This window comes from Clarias gariepinus, chromosome 16 (genome assembly GCF_024256425.1).
Source record: "Clarias gariepinus isolate MV-2021 ecotype Netherlands chromosome 16, CGAR_prim_01v2, whole genome shotgun sequence".
In the NCBI taxonomy this organism is placed as follows: domain Eukaryota; kingdom Metazoa; phylum Chordata; class Actinopteri; order Siluriformes; family Clariidae; genus Clarias; species Clarias gariepinus.
The window spans coordinates 8,924,117-8,939,971 of NC_071115.1; the positions used below are offsets into that span (position 1 = coordinate 8,924,117).

Sequence of the window (15,855 nt, forward strand, 5' to 3'; positions counted from 1 at the left end):
CCACTCCAGCTTGGGCAAATCATGTTTTCATGGATCTCACTCGGTGCACGGGTGTAACGAAGATGGACTCCACACAAAGGTAAGTAACAAGATGAGTCAGTTTATTTTTCAGAGTACGAGACTTAGCTTGTTAGCAGGTAAGTTGAGGATGTTGAGGTTGATCATGAAACAGTGAACATGGGGAGCGCATGGATCAACTTTTAACTTATCTTCTCCTTTTTTGAGGGGACACGAAGTGATAGACAGTCAAACCTGGAGATGACGGGAGATGGATACAACCATACACCACAGCGATGCGGAGAGCAGCACTCAGGGACAATGACTGGAAAACTTCTGAAAGCAAAGGCAAAGGTAAGTAGTTTTCTTCTGACTTGTAAGTAGGAAGTTGAGTCCACACTCATGGGTATGAGCCCGGATGCTGACTGAAGCGTGGTGTGTGGTTTTTATGTGTTAGCGCTGATTGGAGACAGGTGGTTGTGATTAATACTCTGGTGATAAAGGGCGATGTGTCTGATTGGGTTCGGAGCCTGGCCTGACTGTGACAACGGGAGCATTGTTGTGTTGGAACAACTCCATGCATTTACAAATGAGAATGTTGAAGTTGGCAACATGGGGAGAACTTACTTGTAGGTGTAAGGGTCAGGTGAATACAAACCCTTGGAACATCCACAGTTAACAAATGTTACAACATTTAGGACTTTAATCTATAAACCAATCATAAAAAATGGAAATGTTGGCAAATCGCTTTGGTATAAAAAAAGAACATGCTAGGACTTTAGGATGTGCCAATAAATAAATAAATAAATAAATAAGCATATTTTTGGGGAAAAAATACCTGTATAGGCTTTTTACATGACAATGGGGTTTAGGGTATTGTTGTATAATACTTCTGTTTTGTTGAATAACTTACTTAGTTAAAAAGAGACAGGGAGATTTCCTTTTTTTTTCCCAAATGAACCCCTATTTCACTTGAATAACATTACCATAACCATAACAGCATTTCACGATGACTATCACACACACTACTACTCAGAAGTTTGGGATCACTCCATGGTTGTTCCTGTTTTTAATTTTTTCACTCTAAATCAAGGATGAAGGCGTCCAAAGTATAAAATAATCTCCTTTAAACACTTGAATATTGAGGCGTATCTGCTACTTATGCCCTGTAAAGCTTCATAACGGCTCTCATTTGAGGTGCTGATTGTTCATTAGTGATTTCTAATACTGGTAACTCTAAATGAACTTCTCCTCTCCACTTTTGGCCTTGCTTTCCTGAGCTGATCTTCATGGGAGCCAATTTCATCATGGTGCTTGATGGGTTTTGAAAACGCACTTGACACAATACTGTTCTCGCAAGAACTGTTCCAGAACAGCTGACATCCATGTCTTAAAATAACAACTGGTTATTATTTTTCTTACTTAATTACCTAACTCCATACGTATTATTGTTGTAAAATGTAGTGAATAAACCACCACCACCAAAAAAAAAAAAAAAAAAAAAAAACGGTTAATGATCCTAAACTTTAGAGCGGTAGAATACCATACTGTAATGTAAAGTCTTTTTTGTTTTTTGACATCTAGAAACAATTCTGGCTTTCAAGTCCAACGGCATTAATGATGGACACTTGTTTTCTTTTTCCACTTTTTTGCTTCTATATGTTTGTTCACACAATACTTGTTATTCATTTCATTATTTTATTATATGAAGCTTGATTTTACAACATGATCCAACTCTGCCAGCTTGTGGGTCCTTGTAACATTACACTATAAATAACATACAGTATATGATTCAAGTTAATACAGGACTACTAATAATAATACTGAGGGTGCAATAACATACAGTTATATACAGAAACATTCCTGACAACTCCTTATTATGACTAGTCCAGTGGATGAGGTGAATAATGAATGAGAACACTGAGTGGTTTAGGATCAGTGTGTGTACGAGTCTCTGTCCACCGGCTGGATCAGGTACTTCAGCGGCCTGTCGAGGTCCAGACTGACAGGACTCTGATCATTTAGGGGTTCTGCCTCTACACCCCTCTTGCCCATGGTGAGGATCCCCCCAGCCTGATTGCGCGAGCTGTGCAGGAGATGCTGCAGCCGGTCCTGGTACCGGGTTTCGGTCGCTTTCCGCTTGCCGAGCGTCAGGATCCCGGCGGCTGCGTCGCTGCTCAGCCAGCCGAGTTTCCCGTTCGGGTCGGTCAGGTCCCGGAATCCTGCGCGGCAGAGTAGCTCGTACAGCGTGCACGTGTGTGGCTTGCGCGTGCAGCAGTTGGCCACCGCGTGGGCGTCACATGTGAGCTGCGTCATCAGCGCGAGGAAGAGCACGAGCTGCGCCTTCTGTTCAAGGGGAAAAGAGAGGGAAAAAATAGGACCAAAAGTTTGTGGACACCTGATCATGGAGTTCATCCCTAAACATTTACCACAAAGGTTGCAGCACACACTTTCATATGTTTTTTTTTTTTTTTTTTTTTAAAAGAAATTTATTATTAAATTAGTAAAAATTTCTGATCATCAGTAACTATTTCACTACAAAATATTAAATTGAACTTAAATTGAAAAAATCTGTATACCAGAAAAGAAAGCAGCACATAATACTGATCAGAGCCCCCCCTCACCACCAAAAAAATAACACACAATAATATTCTTATATCATATTTAATTAGTATTAATAACTTTTTACAGATAATACATACATAGTGAGCCATATGTTTGCAGATGTTTATGTATCTCTCCTCTGACCATTATAGTGACATATGACAAAGACATTTAAAGACCATTCAATTTCTAAATTATAGGCTATTTTACGATTATACATGTGAAGACGAGCGGGGAGTATACAATATTAGATTAAAAAAAAAAATCCAGCCAGCAAACACACGCATAATATAATAGCATCGTAAACTTTAACCTACCATGGTGTGTGACCATAGGCTATATAATATGATGAAATGTTAATAAATGACATTATGCAATTTACATGCATCAGCACATTCAGCAGATAGCTATAAAATCAAAATAGAAATTTCTAATAAGATATTTTACCTAGCTGAAAAGGATCACTCGGTTGCTTTGTGTCAAACTCTAATGCAGTTGATGAAACGCGCTGAAAGAGCTGTGGCTGGTTCTGAAAGATGCTCAGTAAAACTTGTACCTGATTTCCTTATAAAACTACACAAATTGTACTTGACATTAAAGAGTCCCCGTTAATTAATTACTTACTAGTTTTATTAATTACTCTTTACTGTTTGTTATGTTCCTTTTCTTGGTAGATATTCTTGCTCCACAGCATTTATTTGCATGTGTCTAAGACTTATCTAAGACAAAACTATATGTCTATCTGTGCTACTGTATAACATGACGATGCCTCCGCAATGATCGTAACTCACAATGCACTAGTACCAAGCTTTGTATGTTATCTTATTGATTTAATTTCATTCATGGTATTGTCTGTTAACCATAAATTTAGGGTGCGTTGTGGCAACAAGTCATTTTCCTTTTACCCTGGTCAAGTAAATTTTTAAGGGATCATCTCTAAAGTGCTGCACAAAAAGAAAAGCGTGCAAAGTTGCAAGCCTCACTAACCAGCTACGAAAATCCCTTTTGACAGGTTGAGCATATTCTCATACACTATCATTTGGTCTGCTATATAGATAGAGTTTGTGCTCACAACAACATCAGGAATTTTTCTTACAACCATAACTCTTACAGTATATCATAATCCATCTATCCATCTAGGAATCTCTGTAGTCCAACTAGGGACTTTGAAGACCAATAGTGATTACCGTTGTATTTATTTTCATTTGTACCCCTGTGGTAGGACAACATTCACACATTACAGGCAATTTGGGTTCAGCAATTAACCTGCATGTCATTGAACTGTGAGAGAAAACCAGTACATGGAGGAAACCCACCAAGCACGGGTAGAACATACAAGCTCCTGACACACTGACCCCAAGGCGGGACTTGAACCCGGACCCTAGAGGCACAAGGCGACAGTGCTAACCACTAATCCACGTATACAATAGGTAAAAGAAAATTTAAATGATGTGTTAAAATTAGTATTTTCAGGCATTTGATTCAAAATATACAAGTTTAACTTGATTAAAGCTTTGAGATTTTGTAATTTTGTATGATTTTATGATGACTATTATCAACCTTAGCTAGTGCGATATATGATTTTTTTAAAGTATTACATATAAAACTACAGAGAATGTACAGCTTCACTTGTACAACACGTAACTATCTTAACGTTCTAATTTCGAACCTTTACTGAGACGGACCCTTACACAGAGTTTAAGGCTTTTTACATGAGAGTGTGATTTTTTAGCAATATAAAAATATATATTATTTTTATTTTATTATATAACAAATAAACTTCCGTAGACTTGCCCTTTTATTTCAAAATCCTTCCACAAAAACATATTGATAACATTTTAAAAGTTTAAATACTGATATTCCACAACCCTTAGTCCAGATGTTTCAGCAGGTCTTACCTTATGCAGCAAGGCACTGTGGGATCTCATTGCTTCTCGTTGCTTGATATGGACACGCACCATCCTAGACTAAGGCTTCCAATGATCTCTCTGATCAGGAGTAAATGAGAAAGTTTATATAAAACACAGCTATGTACTGCTGACGTAGCCTGTGGAAATAATCCTAACAAAGCCGTCCACCTGATGCTGCACCATCTTCTTTATCCTCATGTTTGCTCATTTGAGAGCTGGATTGTGATACTTCGTCAGGATGTTTGTGGTTTTCATCATTAATAAGGTTAATCAGCATGCATTGCTTCAGGTATCCATAGAGCTTCATGGAGACTTTTGGGGCAGTATTGTGTGAGCTTCGTTATCACATGCCATCAAGTCAGTGATTAGCACGAACAGGACAGAAATGAAAGGAGAGAGAAGTCATCACCTGTGTGAGGTGGGTAAAGGGTAATGAGCATGAAGGGAAGGAGGTTTTGTCTGGTTTAAAGAGTGCTTCGTGTTAATGACTGTTATCTGTCACTGTTTTAAGAACGACCACCGTGTCCTAATCATGCTCTTTACCCATAGTGTGTATAGATGACATGAACGTATCCTGTTACAAACATAAAGATCCAGCAGGACTTTACTTGGAGAGATATTTTTTATATGTTTTGTCACTGATCACTGTAGCTCTTTGTCCGCACATTTGCACGTGCACTTTGTTGCCTGTAGTCTATTGTTGTTCGTTTTTTGTATAGAAGTAGTTTTAGGTTAATTAAAAAATAAAAACTGTAAATCTCTCATATCTGAGCTACTCAGCTAATTAGGTCTCTTAGTTAGCTAGCTGGTTCCGGTAGATTTGTGTTGTAAATTTATGTTGTTGCATGTATGTACTGTAGCACCTTGATCCTGGAGGAACGTTGTTTCGTTTTATTGTGTACTGAACTGTATATGGTTGGAATGACAATAAAAGCCTATTTGACTTAAAACAAGCCGACTACACTATATGGAGAAACCTGCAATGACATTGTATCCAAATACATACACTTCAATATGAAGTCGCCTCCCCTTTAGCAGCTATAAGAGCTTTCACTCTTGTGGGAAGGCTGTCCGCCAGATTTTGGAGTCTTTTTGTCGGAATTCGTACCTATTCATTCTCTAGAGCATTTATGAGGCCAGGCACTGATGTTGGACAAGAAGGCCTCTGTTCCAGTTCATCCCAAAGGTGCTCAATGGGGTTGAGGTCAGGGCTCTGTGTTAGGGCCAGTCAAGTTCTTCCACACTAAACCATGTCTTTATAGTTCTTGTTTTGTGCACAGGGGCTCAGTCATGTTGGAATAGGAACCAGATTGTTGCCACAAAGTTGAAAGATGTCTTGGTATGCTGAAGCATTAAGATTGCCCATCACTGTGGATAAGAGGTCTGACTGAAACACCTGAATTCAATTATTAACAGGTTTTTTGTCAAATACTTTTCTGTATATGGTGTATATTTCATCCCCTATTGTGACCTCATACAAGAGGAAACCCCTGCCACAGGGTGTGGCTCAGCAGTATCACATTTATGTGAACACTGAAATGCTGTCAAGGGAATTACAGCTAAGTGAAAACAGACAGACTTTGAGGGAGCTATGACACTTATGTTAACTTGTTAAAGAAATGGTCAAATATGTGACCTTTAAAGCTCCACATAGGCTGAAATATTATATTTAATATTCTCTTCAACCTTATGCTTTGTATTACATTTTAAACAGCCAGATCTCATCTATAATGCTTCTCAACATAATATTTATCTAAATATATTTGATCAGGAAATTTAAAAAACCTTAAGGATAAGAGTAATGTACGAAGAAAGTTCAAGTCAAACCAGCACTTGTGATGAAATTTCTCGAGAATGAAGGCTGACTGACATTTTACAGAAGCCTTCAAGCACAGTATAAGCACGGTGATAACATTCTTAGCCACAGTTAAATATTTTGAATGGTGCAACTGTTTTAAAAGAGGGTATATATCTGTGAATGATGATCCCGGGCGAGGTTGCTTGGGAGGACATTCCTGTGAACATTCCACAAGTAAAAACAGACACCAACTTGCAGAAGAGACACATCTGTCTGTGGGACTTGCACACAAAATCATCCCCCAACAGCACTTACATATTATAGGAAAACTCGATTGGGAGTTATTGCCACAACTTGGGTACAGTCCTGACCTCGCTTCAAGCCATTTTTTCGTTTTTGTTTGGGTCATTAAAGGAGTTCCTGGGAGGCCAGCGTTTCACACATGAAGCAGCAGTCCAACCATAAGGAAATGTTCTACCTTGATGGTATCCAAGAACTTAATGATAATATAATTAGCAACAGTGAATTCCATAGTGCGGAATTCAATAACTCACCAATTCAATAGTCAGAGATAAAGCTAAAATTTCTTGTCTTCAGGACAGCGGACAGTTCAGCTTTTTTGTAACACGACAAGCTGTGAATTTCTTCTTATTATCATTAAAGTAGAGGAGAAAAACAGAGGCTGGAATGGGAAAGCCTGTTCCTAGATGTTCCTAGCTAATGTAATGTAAATGACTGCGGGAATAAATAAACGTTCCACATCAGAAAACTATAAAGAGATAAAAGCACAAGACGTCAATGTTTTAATGAAAGTAAATGTGCAATGTTTAGCAAAAAATCGCTGTGAGTAATAAACGCTGAGTATTTACCTGGGTTAGAATTGAAATGCAATTGAAATTAAACAGAGATAATTGAAATGTAATAAATAAATCATTTTAAAGTAATAAATAAAGGTTTATAAGACAGATTTATAGGCAAACATAAAGGTCTTGAAAGTTTAACTTGATGATTTTTCAGGTGCAAATAAAAGACAAGAAACAATGAGTTCTAGCGCCATTTCACTTTTATAATATATTACGGGCTTAATAAATGAAAGAAATCAAATGAGGTGTTATTTTGCAGATGCCACAACACCATTTACTCTTACCCTGAAAATAAACGCGCCCCCCACCCCCCGACCCCACCCACCCACCCCACCCCAGTTTCCTCTCACCATGCTTGGCCTTTAACCTTTGGCCTTGTGCATTCCAGTGACATCTTGACTATGGGTACAGCAGGACATACTGTAATTATAAAATTACTGTATTAATATTAATTAATATACCTACCCACAATAGTTATAGCAGTTATTACAATAGTCACTTTGTTCACAAACAATTCGGTGAATTGCTCCGAGCCAGACTGTAAAATGTCCTTCAATGAGTTCTAAAATTAGCGACTGAATTAATTCACAATTTAAATTATTTGCTTTATCTGAGTCTCTGTGCTGTATTCTGTTTTCTTCCTCGAGTTCGGTCCGCCTCAGCAGGAGAAGATCAAGTTACAGTTTCGAACACTGCGGTGAGTATTAGGACAGAGAGTTAACGCATTTTCACACGCTGGAGAGAGAAAAAAAACTTCCAAAGTCCAAACATAAAAATCACATAAAATATGAATATGTATGTGCCTTTATTACAGCCTGCCCTTGATTTATGAAATTCTTTATTATTATTTATTACTTGAGCTCCCAGTGAGTATTATTACTATTATCAATCTTACGGGACGTCCCTGGCCTTCAACTTTCAAAGATGTTTAACTAGGACTGAGTTTGATACGCATTAGGTTACAATGTACGAGGCTCAGGTTAGTGATTTAACCAGAGTCCATACAGTAACATAAAGCAGCCATTTCAGAGCTGGTGGAATCCTTAGCGTTCCACTCGCCGGAGAGACAGACCTGTGGACCAATCTGTACAGACCTGTCTTCTTCTATTCCTTCTCCTGCACTTCCCTCCATCTAGGTGTCCTTAAAGAACTCACTCTCATTGTTCCCACCTTTCAAGATCCTGTCTTGTTCCCTTTCTCTTTGTCTTTGCCTCTAGCTCTGTATGTATTTATATATATCAGTGTAGGGTATTTGTGTCTGTGGCAGGGTAGTCTGTCTCGGGGATCGTGTGTAAGGCTCCGAGGGACCGCGGGTAAGGAGGCAGCAAAGGCGAGGCCGGCGAGGTGGAGGCTCCGTTCTTGGCTAAGCCACAAGAGTGAGCGGCGTAGTTTATCTGCCTCAGGGTGTCCATCGCCTCGGATTTGGCATGCTTCAGCAAGTCGGCCTGGCCCTGAGAGACAGAGGGACAAAATGTTTGTCATTTTAACATTTGTAGTTGTCACATGGATTCAATGTCTGTGTTTTAATACTACTGGATGAACACAAGCGTTGACAAGGTGGTACAGTATGATGTAGACCAGGAACCTAATATCAATCTGATAGATAACAATGACATTTTAGGCTGGACACGTCCGCTGCTGCTTTGTTATCCTATTGGAATAATGAACACGAGAGAAACACATAAACATCTCCATCACCTCCATGTAAATCTTTTTGAAAAATTTCCCAACAACAAATGTAAAAATTGCACACGGCATGAAATGCAAGTCTGCCCTCTTGTGGTGCAGAAGTAAATAGATATGTGAGTTATGGAGAAATATTATGCAAAACACTCTCACTCACTCTCTCTCTACAATACGTATACTGTACAGGGTTGTGAATAGCCCTGGAGCCGATCATAAAGGACTCAGGGTACAATGCAGTGTTCACTCTGAATTGGGTGCCTATCTATCGCAGAACACAAGCATACACACTTACTTACACAATACAAGTAATTTGGACATAACAGCTCTAATCTGAGGTGCTATAAATAAATATGTGGTGTCCAAACTTTTCCAAAAAGGGCCAACCAAGCAGAAGCCACACCTGAGGATGAGTCCATTGAAAGGCAACAACAGTTCATTTAAACAGGTGGAATTAGGTGTGGCTTGTGCTTCGTTGAAATAAAAGTCCACACACACACACACACACACACACACAGACACACACACACACACAGGCCCTTTCTGGGAAATATTGGACACACCTGCAACTTCTTTTCTGCAGCAGGGGTCAATTTTGGACTCGCTTTCCTGGGATGGTCTTCATGAGAGCCAGTTTCATCTTGATGGGTTTTGCAAACGTACTTGAACGTTCATGCAAGAACAATTACAGAACAGCTGACCTTCATGTCTTAAAATAACATGACTGATATAATATGACTGTTGTTGTTAGTTACATAATTCTATATGTGTTATTTCCCACTGAGTTTCGAAATCTCCAGGATTGTTTTAAAATGTAGATGAATTAAAGGGTGGGTCTATACGTTTGACTGGTACTATGTGTGTGTGTGTGTGTGTGTGTATATATATACAGTATACACTATATATGTTATATAAAACATTATGAAAGAATACTTGAAAGTCTGTAAACATTTATCCTCTGGTAAAGATAATAAAGATAACTTGGGCACAGTATTGTATACTATTACAGATTAATCCCAAGATGTAGTATCTGCCTTTGGCCTGCAGGGGTCACTGCAATACAAGAAAAGGTTTGTGCACTTTGCTTTGTGCTAGAATTGTCCTTCATGTCCTTTATAAATTCTAGCAGCAGCCCTTTCAGGGAAACACTAAGGAGATGAAGGGATGCCAGGAGTGTACAAGGACAGTCAGGGGCAGCCATGCCAAGTGTGTGTGTGTGTGTGTGTGTGTGTGTGTGTACGTGTGTGTGTGTGTGTGTGTGTGTGTGTGCGCTATAAAATGGATTTCTTGGGTTTATGAGCATGTGACTTATTGAATATTATTTTGTGTAGGTGTGTGTGTGTGTGTGTGTGTGTGTTTGAGTGACTCAAGTAAAACTGTCCTTGAATGTAGCATTTAGGTTTGGATTAATTAATGGAAGTGCCTGACCATACTCTCCTTCTCTCTCTCTCTCTCTCTCTCTCTCTCTCTTTCGTCCTCATGGAGAGGACACAGGGCCCCTTTTCATCGTGTCTCCAGAAAGGCCAGTAAATGTGGGACTAGGACACGGCTAACTTGTTCGGATGATTTTAAACTGTGAGGAGAGAGGAGAGGAAAGGAGGACAGATGAGCAGAGAATAGTAGAGAGGACGTGAAAGTGTGTTAAGAGACAGGTTGAAATGTGAAGCGAATCGGACGGAAAAGGAAGAAGAGAAGGGAGGAGGAGACATGGACGGAAAAGTGAATGAGATACTGGAAGGAGTAGAGAAGCTAAAATGAAATCAGCACGGACAAGAAGAGAGGAGACAAACGAGATGAAAGTGTAGGCGGAACGGCGTTAAAAAAAAACAGGAAAGAAAGGGTGCGCTTAAAATTTTGACTTTTTTTTTTTTTTACTTTTTATAATCACACTAATACACCGGGACTAATCGTGAGTGTGTGAGTGTATACACTCCCGCTCCGGCTGTTGCTGTGTGGAGTTTTTATGGGCCTGGGCCAGGCTCTGACCTAAATAAGGCAAGTCTTCTGCTATAAATAAATCATATATTTTAAAACAGATGAATTATGCATGCAGGTGTGACGCACACAGCTGACGGAAAGGAAAGACACAGCTTGGACCTCCATCATTGAGACAATGTGTTCAACACCCCCCCAATCCCCCCCTCCCCCCCACTTAAACAAACGACCATAAACATGATGATGTTATCATTACTGGAACAAACGGAGTAACCGTGTCGGAATGCAAAGTGCTTCGGTGGTTTCGAATTTTTTAAAAATTATATTATACGTGAAGATGAAAGGAACACTTGTAACTGTGCTACATGGAACTTCCTTTCATTGAGGTAGATTATAGTGCGAACACATTATTCAGAATTAACAGATGAACAGACGGGATATACTCTATATGTGTTTTTGAAAACTTGCCAAAAAGTTCTCAAGACAACTGGCTGAGACTCGACGTGTGTATCAGGATGCAATGAAAAGTCATAAGATCAGGATCTCTGCATTTACACCCAGTCTCTCATCATCTATACCACTTTATCCTGTATACAGGGTCGCGGGGGCCTGGAGCCTATCCCAGGAGACTTAGGGCACAAGGCGGGGTACACCCTGAGCTGCGCCAATTCATCACAATGCACACACACACACACACACACACACTACGGGCAATTTGGGAATGCCTATTAACCTAATCGGCATGTCTTTGGACTGTTGGAGGAAACCCGAGCACCCTGAGGAAACCCACCAAGCACGGGAAGAACATGCAAACTCCATGCACTCAGACCCAAAGCGGAAATCGGACCCGGACCCTGGAGGTGCAAGGCGACAGTCCATAAATATATATGCACATGCCTCAAGTTCACAAGTTCTATCATTCATTCAATTCGATTAGCACATTCGGCATGTCCTTGGACTGTGGGAGGAAACCGGAGTACCCAGAGGAAACCCATCAAGCACGGAGAGAACATGAGGTGGGGATCTTGATATAGATACACATATTACCATTAGCTTACACCTCCAACACACACACACACACACACACACACACAATACACACAGACACTTTCCCTCATTTGATTTCTATCACGCTCTAACCCACCCACCCACTCTCTCACCCCTTTTTCACATTTCAGTCTTTTTCACTTATCCACTTCACACTTACTCTTGATGTGTTTTTCAAAAAAAAAAAAAAAAAAAACAACCTCTGAAAAAAACAACTCAGTGGAAACTCTTCAAAAACACGTGAACCAAGGAAGGCAGGACCGCAAGAGAGATGCACACGCCGATAACAGTGTGTATAAAGTGCTTTCACTCAGATTAACTTTATTAATAACCCAGTAAGAGAGAAAAGGTAAAAGTAGAGCAGCGTCTTCCTCGGCAGCACGCCGTCCGTGTGCGAGTGTGAACCAGAAAGACGAGTAAGATGTGCACACAGATAAGAAGTGCCTCTTAGAGCTTCTCTTCAGAGCTTAAGGACCATATTTGATAAGAGGAGCACTAATTACAGCTGCTTTAGCAATCGTTCGTGCTGCTGTTAGGGACCATTAACCAAGCGCGCATGCAAATGAACACAAAGTGCACCTCAACTAATAATAGCTAAAAAGGGGCAGGGGCGACTCGGATGGGTGTGGTGCAGGAACTTGTGGGTTCGGGTCTTTGGGGGGGAGTGTGTGATATTTTAGCAAAAAGGATACTGAATATTAGTATTATAAGAATGCTCTATCCAGGACATGGGCTACGACCTTCGCATTCCTTGTGTCGAGCCACTCTTGAACCAAAGACAACGTCTTAATTAGGCTAAGGACAAAAGGAACTGGACTGTTGCTCAGTCCTCTTTTCAGATGAAAGTATCCGTGTTCTTGATTGGCCAGGAAAATCACCCGACCCAAACCCCACAAAGAATCTAAGGGGTCTTATGAAGAGGACGATGTGAGACACCAGACCCAACAATGCAGAGGAGCTCAATTTATCAGAGCAACCTGGGCTTCCATCACACTTCATCAGTGCCACAGACTGATCGCCTCCATGCCACGCCGCACTGCTGCAGGAATTCATGCAAAGGGAGCCTCCAGCTGTACATCTTCATACTTTTCAGTAGTCCAACATTTCTGTATTAGAGTAAAAATCTAAAGGCCCTCTGGACCTGTCTGACTCATCCTGGTGCCCCGCTTCTGGTTGGAGATCTTGCACAAGGATGCCCAGTGTGTCTCTTTGGGATGCGTCTGGTGTCTGGGGATGGTTTCACTCTACCTTGAAGACGGTTCTGGCCTCGACTGGTGTTGACAGCTGTTTCTCTGAGGACTTGACCTGGCTGCAGTCTCCCTGAGCCTCCAATAACTACCTGGACTCCATATTAACATCAGTTAACATCAACTGGTATAGCTGAGCTGCCTGCCACCTAACACACTGTATGGCTGCTCTCTGTTTCACCCAGATGAGAATGGGTTCCCTGTTGAGTCTGGTTCCTCTCAAGGTTTCTTCCTATTACTATCCCAGGAAGTTTTCCCTTGCTGTCGCCCTCAGCTTGTTCATCAGGGACAAACTGACCATTTTGATTCATACACACTCACATTCCATACAAACTCAAATAATTCGTCTGATTGTGTAAAGCTGCTTTGCGACAATGACAATTGTTAAAAGCGCTATACAAATAAAATTGATTTATTAAAAATCATGTATTGGTCTTAAGTAATATTCTAATTTTGACACTAATAATCATTAATAATAATCATTAATAATAAGCCATAATCATCACAAGTAAAATAAATAAATAAACAGCTGAAATATGGTCGGTCTATACAGTATGTAATAAATCTATATAATGAGTTTTACTTTTTAAATTAAAATTACTTAAATAAATCAACTTTTTAATGATAAATTAATGTATTACCTAATTTATTGATATGCACCTGTACTGTATATACTGTATAGCACAGCAATATTTAAATAATATAATAAATGAAAATATTAATGTATCAGTATTTTATGGGTTTATACTGTACATACATTGTTAATACTGTTAATATTTTAGAATTACCTTTGTGGCAAATTTGCTCCTGCTGTAATGTACATTACAGTGACCATATACATTCTTTCCCTTTCTTGAAGGTAAAAAGAGCATTTTATTAATATTTTCCCCAAGACCTTGGAGACTCTTTTATTAATGTAAAAAAACAGTACTGTGCAAAGGACATGAAATTAAGCAGGTTAAATTTTAAGCAGCACGCAGGCTTAATGGTTATCACTGTTGCCTTGCACCATTAGGGTGAGGGTTCAATTCCCGCCTTGGGTCCGTATGCATGGAGTTTGCATGTTCTCCCCGTGCTTGGTGGGTTTCCTCCGGGTACTCCGGTTTCCTCCCACAGTCCAGTCCAAATTTGTTCCCAAATTGCTCGTAGTGTGTGAATAAGTGTGTGTGTGTGAAGCCTTGTGATAGATTGGCACCCTGTCTAAGTCTTAAAAGAAAAGTATCAGGAAATCAGAGATGACTCTGCTGTTACAACCAATCAGATGCTAGAATTTTACAGCAATTTGAAAATCTTTATGCTTTAAACCATGTATGCATTAAAATCAGTACAGATTTTCATAAGAGACTGAAACAGCATGTGAGTTTTATTTGCCTTACACCGTACGCTCTCCTTCTTATATAACACACACACACACACACACACACATATATACAGTACATGACCATCGCTCTATGACCCCCAACTGGATGCTCTCTCTGCAACCTTAATCTACAGTACCAAACACCACCTTTGCATCTCTGCTCCTGTAATAAGCAGGAGTCTCTGACCTAAATCAAGCACGCCATCTGACATAAATAAATCATAGTTTAAAACATGGATTATGAATTATGCACACAGCTGTGAAACATGCACGTTAAGACTGGTTTAGATAGTAGAGCGATGGCGCACACATTTACACACAGACAGACTTTCTTACGTATCTGCGTTTTCCGTGTCCGTTTCTATGTAGTTCGGGTTTTTACACCATGCATCATTAAACTAGGCCAGAACTGTACTTGCACACCATTTTAACATTTTAAACCACCGTACGCACGTCATGTTTCCCACACTCGCACGGTTCCACAGTAGAACAGGTGACATTAGGTACAACCCCAGGCCAAATTCTTCTGTCATCACAGTAACACTGTCAGCTTACGATGTGTGTTCTGATCTGTCCAAGTGCCTCTATATTACCTGAAACCGGTGCACATGTGCACACACACCTTCACACAGGTACGGTTGGTTTGGCACATTTTCCATTCTACAGAAGCACACCACAATAGTGAGCATCCCGCTCCTTCCACTACACTACAAATCCCATACACACTCCAGCTCTATCTGTTATCTCCATCCCATCTATACTTCATCTTAAGAACCTCATATACACTCCACCTCCCTATATATACTCCTGTTCATCCTGCACCGTATTCCCACCCTGATCACGTACACACACACAAACTCCACCGTCTTTTATCCTCCTTCATACAGTATCATAAACAAGGATTGTCATGATCTGATCCACGCCTGACATGCTTTATCTGGGGAACACATGACCTTGGGAGTGAACATCAGGTATAACTCGTCACACATTTCTGTTCTTTGGTGTAGCTGTTACACGTGTTAGGATTGGCTCATTTACAGTATATCAAGTAGAAACAGCGCATTTCCTCCATAACCCTCATTCACACACCATCTTTATTTATGACCCGCGCCATATTACAGTACGACAGCTGCACTATATTGGGTATAACTTTTTAACGAACTGACATAAAGTAGGTCGCTCAAATTGCACATGTTGGTAGAGTAACTCTTCCTCTATACGAAGGACATCGCAAGCGATGCATTTTTGCGCCATCATTTAACCCAACTCTCGAATCCCGCTTGTCGCAGTTGGTGGTTCCCATTGCTCGGGTTTGTCTTCAATGCCGGTTTGCCTACTTTAAACTTTTTCATCCATCAGTGCACGCTGCTCTCGTCAACTGTGTCATCGCCGTAAAAGTTCTGTAGCGCAC

At 40.2% G+C, this 15,855-nt stretch overlaps 2 protein-coding genes across 2 annotated transcripts in view; both read right to left on the bottom strand.

The window, feature by feature from the left end:
- Positions 1-1,716: 1,716 nt before the first annotated feature.
- hcrt (hypocretin (orexin) neuropeptide precursor) lies at positions 1,717-2,412 on the bottom strand. Its single transcript, XM_053515267.1, has one exon. It carries the CDS (start codon positions 2,410-2,412, stop codon positions 1,933-1,935), a length of 480 nt encoding a protein of 159 aa, XP_053371242.1. The 3' UTR covers positions 1,717-1,932.
- A 5,104-nt stretch (positions 2,413-7,516) lies between these two features.
- plcl5 (phospholipase C like 5) overlaps positions 7,517-15,855 on the bottom strand; it is an 89,581-nt gene continuing 81,242 nt past the window's right edge. The window contains exon 6 of the mRNA XM_053514719.1: positions 7,517-8,623. Within this exon, the coding sequence (XP_053370694.1) occupies positions 8,411-8,623 (213 nt within the window). The 3' untranslated portion in view covers positions 7,517-8,410. The remainder of the gene's footprint in view (positions 8,624-15,855) is intronic.

Excerpts from the sequence above, each read along its gene's own strand:
- hcrt (XM_053515267.1), bottom strand. The coding sequence starts at position 2,412 with ATGAACTCCATGATCAGGTGTCCACAAACTTTTGGTCCTATTTTTTCC.